At 35.6% G+C, this 25,553-nt stretch overlaps 3 protein-coding genes across 5 annotated transcripts; 1 reads left to right on the top strand and 2 right to left on the bottom strand.

Moving 5' to 3' along the window:
- Positions 1–1,416: 1,416 nt before the first annotated feature.
- LOC130735763 (uncharacterized) lies at positions 1,417–6,597 on the bottom strand. Its single transcript, XM_057587660.1, has 7 exons — positions 6,113–6,597; positions 5,575–5,649; positions 4,943–5,459; positions 3,479–3,864; positions 2,612–2,847; positions 2,353–2,500; positions 1,417–1,798 (listed from the first exon to the last, which is right to left on the bottom strand). Exons 1-7 carry the CDS (start codon positions 6,410–6,412, stop codon positions 1,670–1,672), a joined length of 1,791 nt encoding a protein of 596 aa, XP_057443643.1. The 5' UTR covers positions 6,413–6,597; the 3' UTR covers positions 1,417–1,669.
- Positions 6,598–8,363: 1,766 nt separating this feature from the next.
- Positions 8,364–14,002, bottom strand: LOC130740160 (uncharacterized). The gene is made up of 7 exons (XM_057592670.1): positions 13,362–14,002; positions 12,759–12,833; positions 12,110–12,626; positions 10,379–10,764; positions 9,590–9,825; positions 9,339–9,486; positions 8,364–8,747 (listed from the first exon to the last, which is right to left on the bottom strand). The coding sequence occupies exons 1-7, from the start codon at positions 13,743–13,745 to the stop codon at positions 8,619–8,621; spliced, it is 1,875 nt and encodes a 624-aa protein (XP_057448653.1). The 5' UTR covers positions 13,746–14,002; the 3' UTR covers positions 8,364–8,618.
- A 2,697-nt stretch (positions 14,003–16,699) lies between these two features.
- On the top strand, positions 16,700–24,572 carry LOC130740158 (uncharacterized). 3 transcript variants are annotated; one of them, XM_057592668.1, is made up of 8 exons: positions 16,701–16,955; positions 17,432–17,655; positions 17,736–17,875; positions 18,687–18,833; positions 21,140–21,199; positions 21,303–21,534; positions 21,641–21,729; positions 24,350–24,572. In XM_057592668.1, exons 2-6 carry the CDS (start codon positions 17,478–17,480, stop codon positions 21,477–21,479), a joined length of 702 nt encoding a protein of 233 aa, XP_057448651.1. In that variant the 5' UTR covers positions 16,701–16,955; positions 17,432–17,477; the 3' UTR covers positions 21,480–21,534; positions 21,641–21,729; positions 24,350–24,572. The 3 variants fall into 3 exon arrangements, with proteins under 3 accessions (XP_057448650.1, XP_057448651.1, XP_057448652.1); XM_057592667.1 differs by lacking the exon at positions 24,350–24,572 and having other exon boundaries at positions 16,700–17,085; positions 21,641–22,016; XM_057592669.1 differs by lacking the exon at positions 24,350–24,572 and having other exon boundaries at positions 16,771–16,955; positions 21,641–22,016.
- The last annotated feature ends 981 nt before the right edge of the window (positions 24,573–25,553 follow it).

The raw sequence follows: 25,553 nt of genomic DNA, 5'->3' as shown, positions 1-25,553 counted from the left end.
TCATATATTATGATGAGTAAAATACACTCACCCCCTCAAGGTTTGCAAGAATGACACTCCACCCCATTGTTTTTTAAAATCTACACTCCACCCCATTTTTTATAAAGGCAAAATTTAGTGACGAAAACAAATTCGTCATTAATAAAAAATAATTACTAATTAGTTAAAATTTAAATAAATTAAATGCATATACACTATCATACATCAATTTATGAAAATAATTTTACTGAATTAAATTTAAAAAAACCACCCACTTTGTCTGTTAAGTCCACGTCTCATTTATCTCCAAATCGTATTTCTCACCACAAACGGTCACCACCAAACCTTTGCTCCCTTTAACACGATGACAACCATCCCAGAATGTGAAACCCCATGGCACCACCATGCCTCAAAGTTTTGTTGCGACCTGAACCCCAGAACGTGAATCGCACATCCCCAAAGCCACTTGTTCAACTACTTGTTGTGAACTTCACCCCTTTGAGTTGTGAGCGAACGCTTTGTTGGTTTAAGATGTTGTTGGATTTTGTTAAAAACGGTGCTCCACCGCATCGTTGGGTTCTAATAACCTCCGATCCACTTCATATTTCTTAATTTTGTTTCTCTATTTTCTTCACCCATTTGTGTTGCTTTTTGGGTCTACAATCCAATTTTAAAAATTGGAGGTATAAATAGATTATTTTGATTAAAATTGAATTATTACCAAATATGAAAACACAAGCATGTTTCACTATGTTCGAGATATGGTTTGTCAACCAGTCATGTGTGCTATTGCAGAATTTGCATTGTGAATTTACGGAGGAAGAACGCGATTGAGAGAATGAGGAGGACTGTGATATTTTCATTTTTATATTTATTGGATTATATTGAAATTATTTTTTGAAATTATTGATTAACAATTTAAATAATAACTAATTATTAATGAAGAATATTTTTCGTCATTAAATTTGCCTCTATATAAAATGGGGTGGGATGTAGATTTTAGATAAGAATGGGGTGGAGTGTTATTCTAACAAAACTTGAGGGGGGTGAGTGTACTTTACTCTATTATGATTGATATTCATCTTTTTTTATAATCTTAATATATGTAAAGGAAATAGGGTAATAAGAGAAATTATAAACTAAAGGGTGTTCAAAAAGTATATAAACAAATAAATGTACACATTAATTTTAAGATGTGCAAAAAGTAACCCTCCAGAAATTTACATCACAGTAAAGCGAAATACAATATTGGCCCTAATATTTCCTGTTGGCCCTGATTATGGCTTTCTAGAGTCCATATCTTACTTAGGCCAATAGTTAGTATTATTGAGTTTTGCGTTAGCATGTGTGACCCTATGCAAGATATGCTCATTATGCTGTCAAAACACCCAAAACGATATCAAATACTTCCAATGCAACCAAAATAACGTTGTAATATTAAAGGTAGAGAATGACTTCAATCAAAAAGAATAATTCAGTGAAATATTTATAGTCTGATAAGTGTTGTACATCAAAAACCTCATTGATTATCTTCCTCTTCTATTTGATTGTAGTTGCAACCGACCTTATTCCTATTCGAGCCCGTTTGAATATAGATTAAAGAGCATTTATTGGAGCTTATGTAATCAAAAGAATACTAGATAAGCTCCAATAATAAATGTTATTTGGTCCATATCCAAACGGGCATATACTATCCCTCAGTGTGCTGTTTGCAGCCTTTCGGACCATAGTGGTCAGTGTAGCGCCTGACAACCTCTTTGCATAAGTAACAGTAATGGCTTTGGCATGCCCAGCAAAACATGTGATTGTTATTTTCAATCTGTTTGATGAATTCAAAATGGCAGAAGAGAAAGTTGTTAGTGATAAAAGCTGAACTGTCTTACAACTGATAAAATTAGGACAATTTTATTCCACAAATAGAAGCTCTCAAATAGTGGACTAGAAACTAGAGGGAACAGGCTTGGTTCGTTTTTATGAGATCATGGGTTATAAACTTCCTAATCATTAAATAGAAAGAAAGCTCTTCATTGGGGATGCAAAAGGATGACAAGGTGAATAGAAAAATGTTATAGATGATTTTTTAGGCAATAGCAGATCTAGTTTAAATGAAGGTAAAAATATATTGAAGTATAGTGGTGAACAAGTGTGACTTGCTGGTGTGTCCTGTACTTAAAAACTGGAAGGTCAGTTCTTAAGCAGGTACAAAAATAGATGGAGTTTATCACAGGCTAATCAAATAGATTATCTCACTCAATCCATATAAATGCTCTGTCAATCCAGTAACTCAGCAATCATTAAATCCATTCAATTTGGTCTAAAACAGAAATTCTCAGGTCACATTTTTGTAAGAAACAAACAGAAAGCTTCACACACCTTTGCATTAAATTGGCGACAATTAGGACATGCTGCACCATGTTGATGGAGTTCAGCCCGTATTTGTGCTGCTGCCTGGCGATGATTCAAGCGCACTTCCCAGGTGGGAATCGGTGCTTTTGGTGCGAACAAGTCACATGAAAAATCCCTGGAATGAAAAAAAAAGAAGGCAAGTTGTCAAAGAATTCTAGAAATTGGAATCTTTAGAGGCGCAAAACTTACAAAAGAACATTTTCAGTGCTTTTTAAAAGCCACATACCCGTAATGATCATATGGATTTAATTTATCAAGCGCTTTGTTGCAGCGGTAGCAGAAGTACTGTCCACAATTACCGCATATCATTTTGTTGCAACCTTCAATTCGTGAAATTGCCATGTGACAAGAAGGGCACGGCTGAGAATCGCGCTGAACTTCTTTCATACTGAGCATTTCATTGATAATTTCAAGTTCCTTACGCTTTTGATCTTCCATCAGTTCAGATGATTTTTTACGGTCCTACAAGAAGTACAAAAATCAGTAAACTCTGAAGCATTTTTTTGATTAAAAAGTTGCTGGAAAACCAGGAAAAGAATAAGGAAATTGGGAAAAACACATGTCTTTGTAGACATGATCCCATAATGGGCAATAGCAACTGACAAACTCATGGCAAAACAATAAAGGGCCAGGAAACTACAACATAGCGCGTCAAACGATTTACCACATTGCTCGATAACAATTAAGAAAATCGCACAAGTACAACTGCTGGAGCATCCTAATTAAATTAAGATCCAGAAAGTTAGATGATTGGTGTAAGGAAAAACATTGACCATTGAGTACATAAATTGAGATTAATCAACAAAAACCCAAAGCCATTTCGCAAAATTAGTCTAGGAGGAAAAACAAATAACTCCTATTGAACTTATAAAGGTAAGTACCATAGATGGCGAGCAGTTAGAGTATTCTTTGCACACAACACAAAATTTGAGTATCCTATTTCTTTGCAACTCTTAAAACTTAAAAGTAATAGAGACTGGGCTGGTCATGAAGATATTAAAACTCAGACTTCAGCTAAAATAAAGGAAGCTTTATGGTAGAGGAAGTCTAAAACAACCAGCTAAACTATTTAACCAATATCAAGTCCACTTACTCGTAAAATCTGAAGTTTCATCTCCAGGGTCATGCAAGCTATGCCAACATGCCGTCGATCTCTGCAAAGGGTACAAAAGCTAAAAAAGCATTCAGGGCATTGAGCATGCTTGTCTTCATCTTCTATACAACGTGTTTCACACCTTGGGCAATAAACAACATCAGACATTGACGCAAGTGTTTTCTCCAACATCATGGATTCCCAGCGGTCATAATCTTCATCAGCCAGCAGGTGCTTTAAAAGGCCAGGTGGAATCATAACCTTACATTTTGTATCAAGACATTGAAGACTAGAAATAGTGCCTTCTTTTACATGTATCTGGGTAAAGGTCTGCAAACATTTGCGGCAAAAGAAATGCTTGCATGGTAACTGGACAAACTCAGTACCTGTTCAATGATAAAGAAAGTAATTACTTCCAAATTTTGGTAGATAGAGTGGTAGATAGATAAAGAAAGTGACATGAGAATCATATTCAATATAAATTCTACTTGAGAAAGGATGAAGAAAAACATGTTCAATTCAATTTGAAAAAGTATAATAAATTTTGGCTTTGTGTACCGTGAACCAAGAAAAACATGTTTAATTCACTTTGGAAAAGTATAATAAAGCATGTTGAAAAGAAAAATTCTTTAGAAGACACAATGTGCATGAAGTTATTCATGCATATCAATAGAATGAGGTAGCCCAAGGGCAGTATCAACTCAAACGGTATCACATCAGCTCTTCCACATAAAGAATTATAACGTACATAAGAAGAGATCAAGAAAAATACAATATACAGATACGTTTTGTATTCAGAGCCAGAAAACTTCAAAGGGGTTTAATATCTGGTCCATCAAAAGCAATGTCAGGATAGAAATAGCATGAAGCCATGAACTTATTTAAGAGAAAAACAGGTCAAAGACATGGTTTCATTTAACAAGATGAAGATGAACAACTTTATATTAAGCTATGACAACATAAGCTATTATAGGTTAGTCAGATTATGTTCATGCTTTGGTAGTAAACTTATAACTTTTAACTGCAATGCCTTTTGCAAACAAAATATAATATTATGGTACAAGCAAACATACATTTTGTTACGATATATTAGGGGTGCCTATATAAATAGGCTTAGGCCTAGTAGAATAGTTATGTTGTTGATAGTTATGTGATAATGAAACTCTTCTCTATTCCCTTATTCTCTCGGATCTTCTCCCTCTTTCTCCCTCTCTGATTCTTGGTCGTAACACATTTGGCTGTGAAATTGCCAAAATAAATTTATGTAATAGCCTACCCAACATAAATCACCCATTATTGCAGTTAATGAAGGCTGTTAATGACTAGAAATGATTAAAGAAGCAGTTCCAACAAAAGACAACTTTGTGGTGATGTTATGCTATGAGTTGAAGAATTTCAGATGAAGGGGGAATAAAAGTTGTGGATTGAGTCTATAGATTAAGTCAAGCATAAATTGGAAATTACCTGGATATTCACTATAGCAAATGCAACATTCATGCAATTCTTTGAGGAAGTTCTCATGTTGTTTCTCATTGTTATAATTTCGTAAAAAAGGAATATCAACATCAATGCCTTCGGTCTCTGAAACCACCCGCTTGTCTTCAACACGATTGACGCCATAAGGACCTAGTGTAATCTCCTTATCAAATCCCAGACGAGAAAGAGAAGAACCATGTATTGATTCTACCCAATGGTAAATTACTTCCTGCCCTTGCTGTTCTTCCCATATTGAATCCAACTCAGAACATAGATTCAAAATCTTTATGGGTTCCAACCACTTGACAGAGATTGTAAATATAGGTGGTTGGTGGCTTGGGTATGACTTAGGTAATAAACATGTCAAAACAATTGGTGGAAGATACTGAACTTTGAAAGAGTACAAGAAGTCATCTGAATTGCTGCTTAAAGTCTCAAGTTCATCAGAAGAGTTCAGCTTAGCTGTAATTGCAATTTCATCCAAAACATCAATGCATATGTGTATCTGAGGGGGAGAAGATTCAGAATTTGGTTTTCAGAAAAAAATTGTATTGCCAAAAAAGTCAAAAAAAAAAAAAAGGAAAGTTTGCCAAAATCATGTTATTGGTTTACAGCAAGACCTGCAAGCAACGAAGGCCTTTCCAACTCTCGAGGGTGACAAAGTTTTCTCCATAAATTGACTCCAGCACAAGCAACTGCATAACAGGAAATTCAGTGAACAGCAGGACAAAGCTCACAAAATTTCACAAATTGAAGGAACCCAACGCATTCAAGACTTTGATTGCAAAACCAATTAGTAACTCAAAGTTTTGGCAAAGCTCATGGCCTCATGCAAAATAAAGTAAGAATGCAATCAATGCATCCATCCCTAGATTATTATTATTATTATTTTTGGTTTTCCAAGTATTCCACGACCTACCGTCATGAGACTAATCCCTCGAGCCTCATAGATCATATTAAATCGGTAGGCCTCTCAGATATCACATTAAATAGGTATGTTTCTCACAACAAATGTGTTTCTCCATATGCACCGTCCTAGACTAGATGCTTAAGAAACTCAATTAACTAGTTGTCCTACACCTTCTTGGGCTTTGATACTAAGATACACCTGAAATTAAATTTACCTTACAAAACTTATTTGCTAAAATTAATCAATACCTCATCTTGCTGCAATTGGTCATTGATTGTGGTCTGCTCCTCGGACAATTCTCCAGGTTCTTCAATTTTACTGAGTAACTTATCAAGCCGACCCATGATATCATTATCATCATCCTCTTCCTTAGTCCCGCTTGAACTAGCCACGCCATGTTGCTCGACAACGTTGCTACTGTTCAGTTCAGGTTTTTCAATTTCATCTGAGGTGAAGTTTTCCAAAACGGTCATCATCAGGGGCAGCTTGTTCTGCCGGCACAGAGTTGGAAGGAGGAGGAGGGGGAACAAGTTCGGATTTGGGGACATAGAGGGGTTTCAATTTGGGGCGGGGTTGTGGTGATCTTCCTCGATTGTGGTGATGTGAAGGGGAAAACTTTGAAGTCAAAAACTGGTTTTGGTTCCTTCTCATGGTTGTAGGACTTTACTTGACAATCAAGTCACCACTCACAAGTGAATTAGGATTGCATAGATTGTGTGTATATAACTATATATCAAGCATGTCCCTTATATATACATAGATTTGTAAATATGATGTTGTAAAAGTAACAGATTTTATCAGAAGTTTAATTTTTATTTTTTTAAATAATTAGAAGTTTAATTTTGATATACTAACAACAATGTAATGAAGAGCTTATTTGAGCTTATCTGATAGCATAAGCACTTATGTAAGTGTTTAGGAGAGCTTATGCAAACAGCTTATGATAGCAGTTTTGAGCTTATTTTTATAAGTTACTCAAGATAGCTTATAAAAAAGAGCTTATGCTTATATATAACTTATTTTCAATTTATGAATCATAAGCGCTTATAGTATAAGCATAGGTGCTTAATTAAGCTGTTTTTCCAAACAGGGCCTCTATTGAACACAAATTTCCAATTATTTTACACACATTAGTTCACTTTCTAAAAATAACTAGGTAATTATTATTTTAATTCAGCTTAAGAATTATTTTCTGGCAGTCAAAAAAAAAAATTCTGACATGATAACAGTTGGTTGACGGTGTAAAGAAGTTCAACACAAATTTCTAACATACATATGCATATGCATTAGATATTACCTTAATTAGGAATCATTTGTAATGCCTAGGGTCTAGGGACTTAATTAATATTAGATACCTTAATTAGGAATCATTTGTAATGCCTAGGGTCTAGGGACTTAATTAATATTAGATTAAAGTATTGGTCACGCCATATTATTCTATAACACTCTGAACATAATTTGTTTGTGTGTGTGATTTTTTTTTTTTTTTTGCCTTTACCGCTCGCACTGTGATGACTTTAAGGAAGATAACCTCAATTAATTTCTTTATTTTTTCCGATCACATAGCTAATTCAGTTCAAGTCGGGAATATCACAACCCTACCTCTCAGTGTTTTTTATAAGGTGTTTATGTATTTTTAAATTTTTATATTTTTGGACAGTATAACTTTTATTCATAATTTTTATGTGATTTGATTTTTCAGCGATTGGATTTTTATTTTTATTTTTAATTAATTTGCCAATCCCTTTAGGATTCTTTTTGTGATTAGAATATTGTATTTAATTTAAACTCTTATTTTGGTTAAGATTTTCTATTTTATTTATTTATTTTAAGTGTCTTTTTTTTGGTAAGGAAAGTTCAGGATGATTTATTTCAGTGAGAATATACAATATTTGAATATTTTATTTAATTTAACTATAATTTTATAATTTCTTTGTCAAACTTATTCACAAATATTTGAATTAGTCTTGTTTAGTTTTACTTTTTAAAAAATAAAAATATTATTTTTATTAGATTTATTAAGATATTAAAAAAGTAAGAATCTGTTGTAAAAAAAATTATAAATAAAACACATTTTATGGTTCACCATTTAGTGCACGAGTATCCGTGATGAGAAGATTAGTCATTGTTCGTGGTTGATCTCAACTATAAAAACTAACCTATTATACCTTGATTTCAATAATTCAGCTTTGAGTTTCAGAAGTAAAATTATACAAGTAGATATACACATTCAAAGCTCAAAGTTATCGAATGATTTCTTTTGCCACTAACAGAGCTTGAACTTTGGAAGAAAACAAATTTCAATTTCAAAACTTGGCGTTCCAAAAGATCAAAATTATACTAGTTGAATTGCCCCTTCAAAGCTCCAAGTTCCATAGCTGATTTTTTTTCCCAGAACTTTTCTTACACTTCTTAGAGTTTAAGTTTCGGAAGAAAAACGAAATCAATTATAGAGGGATTTCGGAATAGCAAACGTAAGGGGACAATGCTTTTGACAGAGTTGTACAACAAAAACCTTATTGATTCTCTACCTCTTCTATTTGATCGCAATAGCAACAAACCTTATACCTATTCATACACTCACTGGACAAGTACTAAATGGTTTTCACCTTTGCGTTCAATCATGGTGGCTTCACCAATCTGGTATATTCTAATGAAACTGATACATTTCATATTGCCAAAAATGATCAAACAGAAAGAAAAATTCAATGTTACATTTCTACTCTTGTATAAGGCATTGTACTTATCGGTATACTATCCCTCACTGTGCTGCTTGCAGCCTTTCGGTCCATAGTGCTTAGTGCCGCGCCTGACAACCTCATTGCATAAGTAGCAGTAATGGCTTTGGCATGCCCAGCAAAACATGTGATTGTTATTTCCAATCTGTGTGATGAAATCAAAATGACAGAAATGAAAGTAGTTAGAGATGACAGCTGAAATGTCTTCCAACAGATACAAGCAGACTAGTTTATTCCAAAATAGAAGTTTTCAAATAGTGGATTGGAACTATAAACCCTTTCACTAGTGGTAACAGGCTTAATTTGTATTTATGAGATCATAAGTTCTAAACTTCCTAATCATCAAATAAAAAGCCTTCATTGGAGATGCAAAAGGATGACAAGTTGAATATAAAATTGACACAGATGATTCTTTAAGCAACAGCAGATCTAGCTTAAATGAAGGTAAAAAAGAAGTATATTAAAGTATAATGCACAAAGTGTGACTTGCTGGTTTGTGTCCGGTACTTAGGTATTCCAAAATATATAAATACATATAAAACTGGAAGGTCACTTCTTTAGCAGATACGAAAATAGATGGAATTCATCACAGGCTAATCAATTACATAATCTCAAACAATCCAACTGTGTCTCTGTGAATCCAGTAACTCAGTAATCATTAAATCCATTTAATTTGGTCTAAAAATAGAAATTTTAAGTCATATTATGTACAAAATAAAATGAAAGGTTTACACACCTTTGCATTAAATTGTCGACAACTAGGACATGCTGTGCCACGTTGAGGGAAGAGTTCAGCTTGTACTTGTCCTACTAATTGGCGAGCATTTAAGTTCTCTTGCCAGGCATCAATCATCTCGCGAGGGAATAATTCACATGATCCATCCCTTGAATGAAAAAAAGGTAAGTTCTCAAAGAATTCTAGAAATTGGATTCATAGAGACACCAAACTTGCAAAAGAACTTTAGGTGCTTTTGAGGAGCCATATACCTGAAATGTCCATATGGATCTGTTTCATCAATTGCTTTGTTGCAGCGGTAACAGAAGTACTGTCCACAATTACCGCACTTCATTTTGTTGCAACCTTCAGTTCGAGAAATTGCCATGTCACATGAAGGGCAAAGCTTGGAATCACGATGAATTTCTTTCATACTGAGCATTTCATTGATCATTTCAAGTTCCTTACGCTTTTGATCACCCTTTAATTGAGATAAATTTTGACGGTCCTACAAGAAGTTCAAAAATCAGAAAACTGGAAACATTTTTTCCGGTTAGCAACTGAGAACTCACATCAAAACGATTAAGGGCCAGGAAACTACAACATAAGACATGCAAGCAATTCAAACTATTTACCACATTGCTGGATAGCAATGAAGAAAATCCAACAAATACAAGTGTGCAACTGCTGGACCATCCTAAAGTTACATGGTTGATGTAAGGAAAAGCATTGACCGTTGAGTACATAAATGGAGATTAATCAACAAAACACCCAAAGCCGTTTTTACAAAATTGGTGTATGAGGAAAAACATAGAACACCTACTGAAGTTCTAAAGGTAAGTTCAATAGATAGAAAAAAAAAAGTTAAGAGTACTCTTTGCAGAATTTTCTTTTTATGCTGTTTATTTGCAACTCTTAAAACTTACAAACAAGTAATAGAACAATCAAAGAATAGAGATAGAGCTGGTCATTAAAACTTCCTCCAAAATAAAAGAAGCTCTATGGTAGAGGGAGCATAAAACAACCAGCTAAACTATTTATCCAATATTGAGTCCACTTACTTTCAAAATCTGAATCTTCATCTCCAGCGTCATGCATGCTATGCCAACATGCCGCCGTTCCCTACAAAGGGTACAGAAGCTAAAAAAGCACTGAGGGCATTGAGCATGATGGTCTTCATCTTCTATACAAGGTGTTTCACATCTTGGGCAATGAACAACATCAGACATTGACGCAAGTGTTTTCTCCAACATCATGGATTCCCAGCGTTCATAATCTTCATCAGCCAGTAGGTGCTTTAAGAGGCCAGGTGGAATCATAACCTTACATTTTGCATCAAGACATTCAAGATTACCAACAGTGCCTTCTTTTACATGTATCTGCGTAAAGGTCTGCAAACACTTGCGGCAAAAAAAATGCTTGCATGGTAACTGGACGAATTCAGTACCTGTTTGATGATAAACAGAGTAACTACTTCAGAATTTTAGTAGATAAAGTGGCAGACATGAGAACCATATTCATACAAATTCTACTTGAGAAAGCATGGGAAAAAAGCAGAATAAAGTTTTACATATATGTCCCCGAGGGTTAGCTCAAGTGGTAAGAGCTAGGAGACATAAGGGTTGGGGAGGGGAAGGTGTAGGGTTCGAATCCTGGAAGGGAAATTTGTAGGGATTTTCTAACTTACTAACAACTAACCACTAACATTTGCCTATCAAAAATTTTTTTTTTTACATATAAATATAAAGCATATTGAAAATAATACTTCTTTAGAAGCTATTAGAATTTGGGTTAGGCCGAACTCTAACCCAAAAGCTAGCTTCGGGGTGAGGGTTTCTCTATCCTTTATTAACACTCATTTGGCCATATCTCTAGAGGGACTTCTCAACACAACCCTCATGCCCAAGGCTAGACATCTGAAGCGTGGAATTTGCAGGAATGAACATTTGCAAGTTGCTCATATATGGTGGTCTCCAATAAACAGATCTAGAATAGGCTCTAATACCATATTGAAATTTGTGTTAGGCCTAACTCTACTCCAAATGCTAGCTTCAGGGTGAGGGTTTCTCTACCCTATATAAACAATTATTTGGCCATATCTCTAGTCAATGCAAAACTTCTCACCAGAAGCGAACAACGCAAATGAAATTATCCATGCATTATCAATGGGATGAGGTAGCCAATGAGCATATCAGCTTAGGTGGTGTCCCATCAGCTCTTCCACAAGAAGAATTTTAACGTACACAAGAAGAGATTAATCAAAATACAAGAGATAACGAGTACAAATACATTTTGCATTCAGAGCCCAAAAACTGTAAAGGGATTTGATATCCGATCCATCAAAAGCAATGTCAGGATTGAAATGGCATGAAGGCATTAACTTATTTAAGAAGAAATCAGATCAAAGACATGGTTTCATTTAACAAGATGAACAGCTTCATATTAATCTACAACAACATAAGCTACCATAGGTTACTCAGGTTATGTGCACACTACAATGTATTTTTCAAATAAAATAAAATGTAATATATTAAAAAAAACTTTTTGGATTGTACAAGCAAACATGCTTTTGCCTGTGAAATTTCCAAAATAAAAGTTATGTAATAGCCTACCCCACATAACTGACAAATTATTATAGTTAATCAAAACTGTTGTGATGGTATGCTGAGTTAAAGAATATTCAGATGGGGGGGGGGGGGGATAAAAATTGTGGACTGAGTCTCTCAAATACTAATTCCTGAAATATATCTAATGATGTCTATAGATTAAGTCAATCATAGATTGGAAATTACCTGGATATTCACTGTAGCATATGCAACATTCATGCAATTCTTTTAGGAAGTTCTCATGGTGTTTCTCATTGTTATAACTTCGTAAAAAAGGAATATCAAGATCAATGCTTTTGGTTCCTGAAACCACCCGCTTGTCTACAACACGATTGACGTCACAAGGACCTAGTGTAATCTCCTTATCAAATCCCAGATGAGAAAGAGAAGAACCATGTAACCATTCTACCCAATGGTAAATTACTTCCTGCCCTTGCTGCTCTTCCCATATTGAGTCCAACTCAGAACATAAACTTAAAATCTTTAAGGGTTCCAACCACTTGACAGAGATTGTAAATATAGGTGGTTGGTGGCTTGGGTATGACTTAGGTAATAAACATGTCAATACAATAGGTGGAAGATACCGGACTTTGAAAGAGTACAAGAAGTCATCTGAATTACTGCTTACAGTCTCAAGATCATTAGAAGAGTTCAGCTTAGCGATAATTGCAATTTCGCCCAAAATATCAATGCATATGTGTATCTGAGAAGGAGTGAGAGAGAGAGAGAGAAAAGATTCAGAATTTGGTTTTCAGAGAATTTGCATTGCAAAGAAAAGGTTAAAACAAAACAAGGGGAAGTTTGCCAAAATTATGTCGTTGGCTTACAGCAAGACCTGAAAACAACGAAGGCCTTTCCATCTCTCAAGGCTGAAAACGTTTTCTCCATAAATTGACTCCACCACTAGCAACTGCATAACAGGAAATTCAGTGAGCAAGCAAGGAAAAGCAAGACAGCCACCACAGGTGCCATAATATTGGTTCACCCAAACCAAGTGCACAACATTACACAACATTACACAAATTGAAGGAAACCAAAGCATTCAAGACTTTGGTTGCGCATCCCTCTTAATCCAATTTGCAACCGAAAGTTTGGACAAAGCTCATGCTTAGTAAGTTAAGTGAGCTACTAATAGAAGTAAGAATGCAACCAATGCATCCATCCTTGAAGTTTTGTGGTTTGATACTAAGATACACTTGAAATAAAATTTACCCTGCATAACATTATTTGCCTACTTTAAAACATTATTGTTATTGATGGCAGAAAATATAGATTAATAGCATGGCAAATTTGTATCAGTGGTCCAAAGCAGTCCAGAACCTAGACTGATAGTTTCTTCCCAGAAATGATTACAGTACTTGTAACGACAAAACCAAACAAACATTAAGACCAGTTCATAATTTCTTATGAACAAAAAGAGTTGCAGTGTAATTATTACCTCATCTTGCTGCAATTGGTCATTGATAGCGATCTGGTCCTCGGACAATTCACCAGGTTGATCAATTTCAGTGAGCAACTTATCAAGCCTCCCCATGAGATCATTGATATCATCATCTTCTTGGTTGGCCTCGCTTGGACCAGCTACGTGATTCGTCTCATCAATGTTGCTACCGTTCAGCTCTGACTCTGATGCACCTTTGTGGTGATTTTTCCCAACATGGTCATCATCAGGTGCAGCTTGTTCCGCCGCCACAGAGTTGGGAGCAGGAGGAGGAGGAACGAGTTGGGATTTGGTGACATAGCGGGATGTGAATTTGGGGCGATACTGTTGCGGTCGTCCTCGATTGTTAGCAGTGGAGGATTGATGGTGGTTTCTTCTCATGTTGATGCTGCACTGCACTGCACTGCAACGCCTCGATTGTGGTTTTGTGATTGTGTGGTGTTGTTGTTGTGAATCTAATCTAAAATCTAGTAAAATAGAATTGCAGATTGGTAGTAGTTGATTAAACAAACGCACGCGTTATTTAAAACCTTATTTTCTTCGAAATTATTATTAGCAGCCAACATGGTTGTTTGTGTTTTGCCCCTTCACCGCTGGACCAGACCAGTTTGGGTTCGCTGGAAGTGGAACACTGCGCCGGCTTCAAAGGAAGATACTTCAAGTGCATCCCAAAAATATACTTTTCATGCCTTCTTTTTTTTTTTTTTTTTACGGTTCTCACATATCAATCAATCAATATTAGAGCTATCAATATGGGTTCCAACCCGCGGGCCAGCTCGACGGGTTGGCTAAATGAGCCGGGTTGGGTTGGTTAAATTCCAGTTCGAAAAAAATTTGAGTTAGTGCAACCCGGCTCGTTTAACCCATGGGTTAGATGGGCCAACCCGTAGGTCAAGCGAGCCAATCCATCGGGTTAGATTGATTTTTTATTAAAAAAATTGTTTTTTTGTCTTTAATTTCAGGTTTCTTTTATGTATTATTTTTAGATAGAAAAATGAAAAATTTCATTTCTTTAAATTTGAGTCAATTTTTTGTGTTTTATTTATTTTTATTTTATTATTTATCTCATTTTAAATGTGACAGTAAAATAATTGTGTTCTCAAAACCTCTAAACTAAATTCTTTTTCTATATTTCAAATGTGAGATAAAAGTAATTGCGTTAATAAACCTCTTTCTTATGAGTTGGTACCAATTTCTCTAAGTATTTCTTTAATAACATTTTAAACATTTTCTAATCCAATTTCTCTATTTTTTATATTTATTTCACTCAACCCGCGAGCTAGCCCGCCAACCCGCGAGCTCGTAGCGAGCCGGGTTGGGTTCATATTTTCCTTGCTCGTTAAGACCCCGGGTTGACACAACCCAACCCGTTTTCAACCCAACCCGTTTTAAACCCAACCCATACGGGTTTACCCATATGGGCCGGGCTGGCCCATATTAACAGCTCTAATCAATATCAATAGAGTAAAATACACTTAGTCCCCTAAAGGTTTGCTAGAAAAACACTTCACCCCATTCTTATTCAAAATATACACTCCACCCCACTCATTTTATCATGTTAACTCCATCCAAAAGTACGTTAAACTTTCACTATATATGATAATTAACCTGAGAATGACACGTCGATTTTTTTTACGAGAATTAACGTGAGAATAACACGTCAATATCAATATATATGATTAAGTGACGTGTTATTCTCACTTTAATTCTCATAAAAAAAATTCACGTGTCATTCTCATAAAAAATACATTTTTAAATTTTAGATTTGATTAATATTTAGGTTGTTTATTTCATGATTTTATCTTAATTTATTTATTTATTTATTTTTAGATTATTAATTAATTTTTATGGTATTTTTATTGAATTTTCAGATTTTTAATTAATTCAGGATTTTATGAGTTTTTATTATGATTTGCTAGCTTTTTGTAATTTTTATCTATCCTTATTTATTACCTTTTTAGGTTGTTTATTTATTCATTTTACCTTAATTTATCTTATTATTTATTTAATGTTAATTTTAGAAAATATTTTATTTTATTTTAAAGTATAAATTAATTAGGATTTAGGTTGTTTATTTTTATCTTAAATTAACTAATACTCTAAAAAAAAATCTCACGTGTCATTCGTAGGTTAATTCTCATAAAAAAATATTTCACGTGTCATTCAATTTGATGGATTCTCTTATGTGTTGTTTTTTTTATCTTGAAATCGAATTTTAAAATATTTGCCCTAATTATTTAAGATTTACCTATATTACTCCTTACTAAATTTATTTCCAAAACAAATTTTGAAACCGTTTTTATTATTTCTTTAAATTAGGAAAAGTCTCAAGCCTAATTTACTATATATTTATAAAATCCCATGATTTCTCCTTTTATTCTTTCTCATGATCCACAATATAAAAAAAATATGTAATGTTGAGATTATAATCCATTAAAATTTAAAAGATTTTTCCTAATTATCTAAGATACTGCATCAGTCATCTCCTCCTCTATATATTAATTAATATATATTAGAAAATAATTAGATAACTTATCTTTTGTTGACACGTGTTTCCCAATTCCAAAACAGATATTGAAACCAAATTTTAAAAGATTTGCCATAATTATCTAAGATTTAAACAAACACGCATAATTACATTCATGATTAATTGATATATCAAATACAATAGACATATTCCTCGTGCACGAGAAAAAAACACTAGTACTTCTTTTATTCTGTCTAGTGTGTTTGTGGGGCTTTTTTTTACCTATTTAAGAACAAGCAAATTACTATAGGAATGTTTCAATAAATTTTTTTACCATATGAGTGTTGCTTTCGCACCCCTCTTTAATTTATATCACTTCGCATATCATATAACTTACTTCTCTCATTTCTCTTTCCATTTATGCAGTGTTTTAAGACTCGGCTCGGATCGGTCGGTCCAACCGGTTGGACCGGGATTCGGTGACCTGATCGGTCCTAGCCTCACATCAAACCGGTTGTGCAAGTCACTCGGCTGGAACCGGTTTGAACCGGCCGGTTTAATGGTCAAACCAGGTAATATGAAGGAAAACTACCACTGCACCACCAGGATGTTGTTGATTAAAATCGTATTTTATTTTTTTTATATTAACTTTATATTGCATTGGACATTTTTTATTATTTTTTAATATTAATTAAGTCAAGCAATCGAACCAGTGACCCATTGGTTCGACCAGTGACTCAATACCCCGAGCGAGCCGAGTTTTAAAACACTGTATTTATACAACTTGGTGGTGTATTATTATTATTATTATTATTATATCTTAAATCTCATTTCTACTCACGGTTTCTTCCTATTTTGTTTTTTTGTTTTTTAATCAAATCACCTACTTTTCTCCCTTTTTTCCCTTTCTGGTTCTGCGGTGCAATTCAGCAATTGTGAATACAGTGTGAAAATAAACTTACGGATGAACGAAACGCTTCCTATGCTTTGATCTGGGATTGCAAATCGTCATCGTTTTCTTCATTTCTGCTTCCATCGATCTACTTGTCGTTGCCACAGAAGCTGCCGGCGGAAGAATCACGACGCCCCGAAAATCTTCGTGCCTCAAACCCTATCTACCTGGGGTGAGTGATGATGATGATGTCCGAGTTCTCATTTTTATAAATATATCTGCAACGACAAATGAGTTCAGTTTAGCATTGATGCAATTCCTTACTCCTTTTCAAAATTTGATGATTTTCCCCCAATGTGATGGTAGGACAAATGTACCCTGGATCAGGTTTTAGCTTCATATATAACAAAACAAGCATGATAGAGTCATGTATATATCTGTTTCTTCCTATTCGAAATATAATAGAAAACCATTCATGCGTCGTTTACCTAATAGGTTAAGCTTCTGGGATAATTGGTTATTGATACGTCCCTTAGGATAGTCTCATAGAGTTGTAATGTAAAACCTAGTCTTCTATGTAGTGTCTCCATATTCCAACAATGCACCTTTCTTTTGTGTATATGTAGTTACGTAATCATGGGTATAGATAGATACATGCGTGTGAAATAATAATTTCTACTCCTCCTTGATTTTCTCCTGATTTTGTAGCGAATATGCAAGTGTAGCTCGAGCTGATATTTCGAAGCTGCCTCTGATGGACAAAGGCAGCAGCTGCTGCTTGTCTAGTGCATCTTCAATTACTATCCTTTCAAGTGTCATTTTTACTGTCTCCTTGATAGTGGTTCGAGTTCTTTATGTCCTATATTGTAGCAGCAGACCCTTGAGCAAAAGAGCTTTAAAGCCTGTTAGTACACTTATCATTTTAGGATCAGGTTCGAGCTTACTTCTCCCTCTCTTCCGTATCAAAACATTCTATGACAATTCTACAATTTATAGTTTTATTCTGCTGTAGGTGGTCATACTGCTGAGATGCTTAATCTATTGGCAGTGTTACAGAAAGATAGGTTTAATCCAAGATTCTACATTGCTGCTGCTACTGATAATATGAGTCTTCAAAAAGCTCAGTTGCTGGAGAACTCCCTGGAAGCTGAGGTGCTGCTATTTTTTCTTTTGCTATCTATATGTACCTTTTTATTTATTAAGTTCTGTTTTTCTTTTCTTTTTTCTCCTTTTTTCAAGGCGAAGAGGGGTTTCTGCTATATAAAATTGGATAGCTGGTCTGGATTATTGTATATGTTAGCGACTTAAACAATAGAAGTTCAACATTTATCTTATATTAGTTTTGAAAATTATAGGGATATTAAAGAGGATATTCCATGTACCATTTTTTGTATGGGGATAATACATTGGCGGAAGTGCTGTATATTTGGATATGAGAAGAATTAAACTTATGATTTTCAATGTGACTACTATTCTACTAATGGTTCAACCTACTGATGCTTAAATAAGTAGATTTGAAGGAGTGCTTCCTAGTCCCATGTAGGTTTCTTGCAGGAGTGTGTCCAGGGATCCAATAGCTAATAGTCATGAGCAGTTCATAGTTATTAGCTATCTGCCTATCTGCTATCAGCCATGGTGGGAATTATTGTCAAATGTCAAATAATAAATTCTCATCAAAATGAGTATTCTGTATGCCTAGTGTAGGGTTCCAGTATTATTTTGCGTTATCTGCCATTCTTTCTGGTTTGCAGACTTTGAACCTTTTCCAATTGTAGATTTAGGGACTGGAAATAGAGATTATATATCTATATATATATATATATATTAAATATTGCCTTTTGGTTTCCTATTTTCTTCGATTGGCATAGGTGCAAAGTGTGAATAAATTTAATGGGCTCTGAATTTTACTTCTGTTTGGTGTCATTGGGTTACAGATTCTGATCAAGAACATATTTTACTGCAGAATGGATCAAGTGTTACTGGAGCTGCACAGTTCATGAAAATATATCGAAGTAGGGAAGTTGGTCAGTCATATATAACCTCAGTTTGGACTACTTTAATTGCAATGGTGCACGCGCTGTGGCTTATGATTAAAATTAGACCTGAAGTGGTACTGTTTTTATCCTTATTTGATTCTGATAGATACCTGGTAATTGTACTAACAAGAAATAGGGAAAAATCTCCCCATTTTACAAAAAGAGGTTGCGGAACTTTGAGGGTCTGCACCTCCCTAGCCCAAAGGCCTTAATCCCTTACTCAGTTGACAAGATGATTTCCCATTCTTTCTTCCTATTATTTATATCCCATTATTCCTTTCTCCCTAAAACTATCTCTAACTAACTGGCTGACATACAGTGAAGTCTCCTAACTATACCCCTGAAACATTCACATTCTCCTCAACATGAATAGCTTGTGGCTGCTGAAAACAAAATCCCACCCTGGTCCTACTGTTTGAAACATGATGACCAAAACACAAATGAAATATAATAGTGCCTCTGTTCCCATTGATCTTCAGTGCCCCCAGCAATAGCTAGCTCAATGTTTAAAGCAATGGGTTTGAACTTTGAAGTTACCCCTCTCTCTCTCTGTCTCTCCCATAGTATCTCCAATTCCTTGTCAATTGGGTCAGTCATCCTCAATATTTTATAAGTTACACCACCCTTAAATAAGAGCTGGGTGGCTAGTACAGCCCCCTGCTATTCCTTATCTTGAGCTCTAGTTCAATTTTGTCCCATTTAGATGGGAAGATGAGGTTGTATTCTAACATATGATAAGTTGGCCCAACATCTAGTGATGACCTGGTTTTTCTTTGAAACAATTCCTTCTTTCTCGATGAGGCTTGTTCTACTCTCGTGTAACTGTACGACACACTTCTCATCAGTGGGTGTTCTTGGCCCATTTGTTTTGGAAGGGGTTCATATTGTACCCACTCCATTTTGCTTTTGCACCAATCTCCCTTTTCTGGAATAGTCACACCGATAATGGTCCACGGCTCCACGCTGCTTCAGGCTGTATTAACCATCTTTGTTTGCATCATGTTTCAACTCTTTTGTCTCCCTTTGTCCTCTGCATAAAGAGCTTCGTTTGATAGTTTTGTCTGTGGACATTTGACTAGCATGCTTAAAGTCTCCCTTCTCTTTGCTCATGTCACCTCACAAAGGATGTTGTCATTCTATAGCAGGATGGCAACCTGCTCTTCCTTTGTCCCTGCCTCCCTGCCATTGAAGAAGTGTTGGCCATTGCATGCATGTCTTTGCGCAGCAATTCCAGTTCCAGCAGAGAAAACTTGGCCAGCACTACTGACAGCCACAAATTACTATAGCTTTTGATGTCCCATCCTTCTCTATGAATGAGCCTGAGTTCGGCAATTCTGGCAGTGGTGCTGGGTTGTCTGGCAGACTGGCACACGCACAACTTACCCTTCTAAGGCTGTCACTGACTCACTGGTTTATTCCTTCTTTGTTTCATTTTCATTTCTCCTTTGTGACCCCCCACCAAGGACAAAAACATCTCTCCATTTTTTCCTCTATTTGGTTACTCGATGATGACTTTCAAATCCCACATTGACTCTTTTTTTTTGTCTTTGTTTCTCCCCTGCCAATCTGTTTTTAACTTCTTTCTCCCTATACCCTGGGCCAATCATATTCCTCCCCCACCATGGCCATGTATGCATCTATTTCTGCCATTGTTTTCCGCTTTCACCTCCCCACCAATTGTTTCTTCTCTACCACCATGGTTCTTGATCTCTAGGACTTCATCTTCCCTCATGTTTTCTTGCTCCCAAAGATAAGATCCTGATTCCTCATCTGTTCATGCTAAGGCTGAAACTCATTGATCAATTCCTTCAAGAAATCCATCATGTCAAGTTTGTTTTACACCAACCCCCATCCCATATACCAAGTGAGAGCACGTACTCTCGAAGCACCCACTCTTAACTTTCTTAATCTTTTGTGCCCCTTGTTTTGAAATGTTGTGTGAGCTGAGTTAATCCTCTGGTAAGCTTTCTGGCCTTGAAATGTTGGTATCTCCATAAATTCCTCCTTGAGTTCACCCCTGAAACTTGCAATATCTTTCCTCAGTTCTTCAAGAATGTGTTTCTTCATTCTTGCTGAACCATTGGCCCGTCCTGGATCAACTTCAAGATGCAATATCACAGCTTCAAAACCAGTTATAGACCTAGTATTGTATTTACCAGAAATAGGGAAAATCTCCCCAATTTACTCAAAGATATTGCAGATTGGGGTCCTTTACCCAAAGGACAAGACTCTTTACTTGTCTTCCTCCTATTACTTATATCATGTATCTCCTCTCTCCATAACTAACTAACTGACTAACAGTGAAGTCTCCTAACAGATTCTATCATTTATTTATGTTAATATGTTACAATTTGAGTAATCAACTCTTGCTACTATCCAGATACTTTGCAACGGACCTGGGACTTGCATTCCCCTATGCGCAATTGCTTTTATATTTAAGGTTCATATTCCTGTCATTAATCTGTTATAATTCCATCATTTCATTTATCCAATTCATTTGATAATTTATGATGCCTCTGAAGTGTGTTTAAGCTTCTGCGTAGGTGATGGGAATCAGATGGTCATCAATTTTCTACGTCGAGAGCATTGCGAGAGTGAGAAGGCTCTCCTTGAGTGGCCTGCTCCTGTACAAGTTGCGGATGGCTGATCAACTTTTTGTCCAATGGCCACAACTGCAACGACAATATCCCCGAGCTACCTATGTTGGTCGACTCATGTAACCAAGAGAAATTTGTATTCTGCAATCAGTGAACCTACAGTTTTGCCTATGATTAAGTATAAGAAAATCACTCTGTGCTTTATGTTATTGGATAAGTTCATGTAAGTGAACTTTCTGGGGTCCTTTTTCCTCTTTTAACATTCTGCTTTCTGTTACTTGCAGACAAGTTAAAAATATATAGAATGCTAGATGCTGTTAACTATGAAGCAACAAGGAATCATATCAAATCAACATTCGACGTTTAGTTCATGGTAAACAAATGATTGCTTGAGCTGCATTGTGCATTCTATTTGCTTCTGGCCAGTTTCTTTAGTGCAGAAACAAAAATGGAATATTAAGATTATTTGAAGAGATTTGAAACACATCTATTAATTTGAAAGACGTGAATGCATTATTCATTTGCTAACTAGTAACTAGTTAGGAGACTTTATTTCTTTGGTTGTATTAATTGGATGGCTTTCTTGATAACCAGCAACTAACAACCACATTTGAATGTTGACAAATTTTGGATACGACTTTATGAAATTATTTTTGGCTATGTACTATTTGAAAATTACTGGATATCCAAAAATTTGTTGCCAGAATATTCGCTTTGATGAATTGACATTGCTATTTTCTTTCTCTTACATAAATGAGTGGTTTTGCCCAGTTTCAACCTCTCCATAACTATCATTTGATTGGGTCCTCTTTTCTCTTTCATAGGCAACTTGCATAATTGCATTCACTACATGTGCTCTTTAGTTGCAGTTGAATTTGATATTGCCTGGAAGTGAATTTTACTTGTGGTATTAAGGGCTGTGCTCTTTAGTTGCAATTGAATTTGATATTGACTGGAGGTGTATTTTACTTGTGGTATTAAGGGCTTAAATCTTGGTCCTTGGAATCACCATTAAAAAAACTTAATCACACCACTTTCAGTCCAAAGTTTAGCTTTATGACTAGGTGAAATATTCAACAAAAGACTAAAAGGCACATGCACCTTTCTCTTTATAAAAGATGGAAAATAAGGACTGGAAGAAATTGAATTGTTGAGGTTGATAAGACAATTAGGAGTTTATAAAGTTTGTTTATTTACACTCTTCTATTTCCGGATAAATTTCATCAACAATTAAAGAGAAACAGAATGATAATAATAGTAATACATAATGTGACAATTTGTACTGAACAAGATGATAAACTTAAGGCTTAATTCCACTTTGGGCCCCTGATCTTTCAAAAATGAGCGATCGGGGCCCCCCGTATTTAAATGTAGCGGTCAGCCACCCCAACGTTTCAAAAACGTGCGATCGGGGCCCTTCTGTTAAGTTCCGTTAGTTTGACCAAACGGAGCAGTGATGTGGATTTACTTTTTTATTTTAAGATTATTTTTTTACCCAAAAATTACCCCTCTCATCTCTCTTTCACGCTTCTTTTTCTTTCTTCTTCTTTCTTCTTCCTCCTTCCTCCTTCCATGGCTTCCTCAACCTCACCCCAACATCACCCCACCCCACAACCCCAAATCTCTCAGACTCGCTCGCTCTCTCGGTCTCGCTCTCTCCTCTGCATCTCGCTCTCGCTCTCTCTCTCTCGATCTCTCTCTCCTCTGGATTTGGGCGCAGTGAGGATGGAAAGTGTTGCGGGAGAAGCAGAAGGGGCAGATCCATATCTTGGCGGTGAAGTCGACGATGCAGAAGGGGTTGAGGAGGGAGGAGCATGACTTGCAGCGGAGTGGGGTGTAAGGGACGGTGGGGATGTCGTTATGGTGGTGGTGGTGAGGGAACGCCTTCTGGATCTGCTGTGTTCGCCATCTCTCCGCCTCAACAGCGTTTCAATTTCTTCTTTCTCTCACGCCATGGAATCGAAATCAGGAGGAGAAAGATCTGAACTTCCCTTCCCATCCTTTCCTCCCTTGGAAGCAGAGGTGCGTGGCGAGCCAAATCCCTTTTGCTTTGAACTTATCCTCTCTCGTGAAGTAAGGCGCAAGAACTTCCTTCCACGGTGGCAGTTTGTGATTGTCAAGCTCTTGGATATAATGGTGGGTCACAAGTTCATGACTATTAGGCTTCATTGTCTGTGGCACCTGAATAGCACATGGAAGTGATTGGCTTGGAGATATGATTTTTAAGCTTGGATGATCTGAAGCGGGATTTTAATGGAGGTCCTTGGTTGATAGTTGATCAATATATGAAATCTGGAAATCTGGTTGTGATGAAATCTGATGATTTTCTTGCAATTTGGGGATGAAATTTTAGAATTTTTTTAATTAATAAAGGCTTTACAATTTGGGGAGAATCGTGTTTCTGATTTGGGGGGGGGGGGGAATTCTTGTGTAAAAAAATTAATGTTAAAATGAATAAGAAAATCCACGTCACTGGCTCCGTTTGGTCAAACAAACGGCACTAACAGAAGGACCTGGAACGCACTTTTTTGAAACTTTAGGGTGTCTGACCGCTACGTTTAAACACAGGGGGCCCAGATCGCCCATTTTTTAAAGATCAGGGGCCCAAAATGGAATTAAGCCTAAACTTAAATATGTGAGACCCACTCTACAATAAATTCCCTCCCATGGAGTCCAATCATTCAACTGTTAGTTCTTGGATATCTGAACATGATTTGTATCATCTTTCTTTTGTCAAATGATGTGTATCTAAATTGATGTTTTGACTTATGGTATAGGTGTGACAATGTTTCCAAATCCAATCCTGTCTTTTAAAGTCTGCTCTCAAATCCGTATTTTGCATTTTGATACATTCACACTCAATTTCTCTTCTATCTCATTTCCACGCACTTTTTATTCATTTCTTCCTTTTTTTTTTCTTCTTCTTTTCTTTTCATATTACATATTATATCTCTTACTTATATCTGTTTCTATGTCTCTCTGTATGTGGGTAGAACTGGGAAGCGAAGAGTGTAAAGTGTAAACCGTGCAAATGGTATGGCCTCTTATACAGTGTTTGTCTTTTTTATGTGCTATGGCCTCTTGCTCAGTCATGCAAGATGTTCATTTGGACACGATCCAGTGTCTCATGAATCTTTTTGAATGAAATTTTTTGAACCTAAAAAAATTGCAACTTGTATTTATTGTTTAAATTAGTGACTTTTCAAATTGGATCCGATTAATCGACATTATAAATGGATTATCTATTCAAAATATTTTCCATGCACAAGTGGCATGTAATATGATTATGTTTAGCATCATTGTCTTGTAAATTATAGAAAATAAATTGGCACGAGCAACAGAGCAAGCATTTATATTCTCACGTCCACACTTACCAGAAAGAAAGACAGACAATTGCATTATTACATTAAAGAGATGTGTTTCTAGGATATTTTCTTGGATAAGGATTGTCACCATAATGTTTTCATTACTACGCGGACTCTTGTGATGTATGGGCAAATTTTGTGGTTTAAATTTAACAACAGTGTGTTGAAAAAAGAAAATAAAGGATAGGAAGACTAGCAATCATAAAATAGTTATGGACAATGAATGTTATATTTAATAAACAACTTCAGAATTTCTACACGTAACTATTATTTCTTGTTCCTTAAGGAATGCGTATATATCTATGTTGAAAAATCATTCAGTAACAAAATCAATATAATGTTGAATATAAACAGGTGATAACAATATGAAGTATGAACTAAATGACAAAAATGTCTTTTCCATGTTGCTTCAAATTGTGAGGGTCTCTAAACCTCGACCAATTCGATTTCTCATTTTCTAACACTCTGGCATCATTCAAAAAGCGCTACAAAGTACTACCATTTTCTAGCTAGTTTTCTTCTTTAAAAAGAAAATGGATTTATCTAGTAGTAGTTTTACTCATCAATATTGAATCCATCTTGTCTTTTTCCACATTTTCTTTAAAAAGGTGATTTTGGCTTCAAATTGAGATTTGAGTAAAAGCCAGTCCCAATCAGCTTCCACAACTGCATTAATTGGCATTAATATTTTGGTTACTTTCGTAGCTATTAAAGCTCGCCGACCATTATTGCTTAACCAACTTTCCATCGCTCAACTATTTCATGCATGTTCAATTCATTACTGCTATTACCGTCACTTTATATCCATTCAATCTGGTATATATAAATTGCC

The sequence above is a fragment of the Lotus japonicus genome, chromosome 2 (genome assembly GCF_012489685.1).
Source record: "Lotus japonicus ecotype B-129 chromosome 2, LjGifu_v1.2".
Classification (NCBI taxonomy): Eukaryota; Viridiplantae; Streptophyta; class Magnoliopsida; order Fabales; family Fabaceae; genus Lotus; species Lotus japonicus.
The sequence above is the reverse complement of the archived record's forward strand: the minus strand, read 5'-3'. Positions and strand labels throughout refer to the sequence as shown.

Bases quoted from the DNA above. Each gene is read 5' to 3' on its own strand.
- LOC130740158 (XM_057592668.1), top strand. From the start codon at position 17,478: ATGGACAAAGGCAGCAGCTGCTGCTTGTCTAGTGCATCTTCAATTACT. The intron at 18,834-21,139 runs GTACTGTTTTTA...GCTACTATCCAG, and splicing joins TTAAAATTAGACCTGAAGTG to ATACTTTGCAACGGACCTGG. The intron at 21,200-21,302 runs GTTCATATTCCT...GCTTCTGCGTAG, and splicing joins CAATTGCTTTTATATTTAAG to GTGATGGGAATCAGATGGTC.
- LOC130735763 (XM_057587660.1), bottom strand. From the start codon at position 6,412: ATGTCCCCAAATCCGAACTTGTTCCCCCTCCTCCTCCTTCCAACTCTG. The intron at 2,848-3,478 runs GTAAGTGGACTT...TACTTCTTGTAG, and splicing joins TGAAACTTCAGATTTTACGA to GACCGTAAAAAATCATCTGA. The intron at 2,501-2,611 runs GTATGTGGCTTT...TTTTCATTCCAG, and splicing joins AATCCATATGATCATTACGG to GGATTTTTCATGTGACTTGT.
- LOC130740160 (XM_057592670.1), bottom strand. From the start codon at position 13,745: ATGAGAAGAAACCACCATCAATCCTCCACTGCTAACAATCGAGGACGA. The intron at 10,765-12,109 runs GTAATTTCCAAT...ATCATCAAACAG, and splicing joins ATGCTACAGTGAATATCCAG to GTACTGAATTCGTCCAGTTA. The intron at 9,487-9,589 runs GTATATGGCTCC...TTTTCATTCAAG, and splicing joins GATCCATATGGACATTTCAG to GGATGGATCATGTGAATTAT.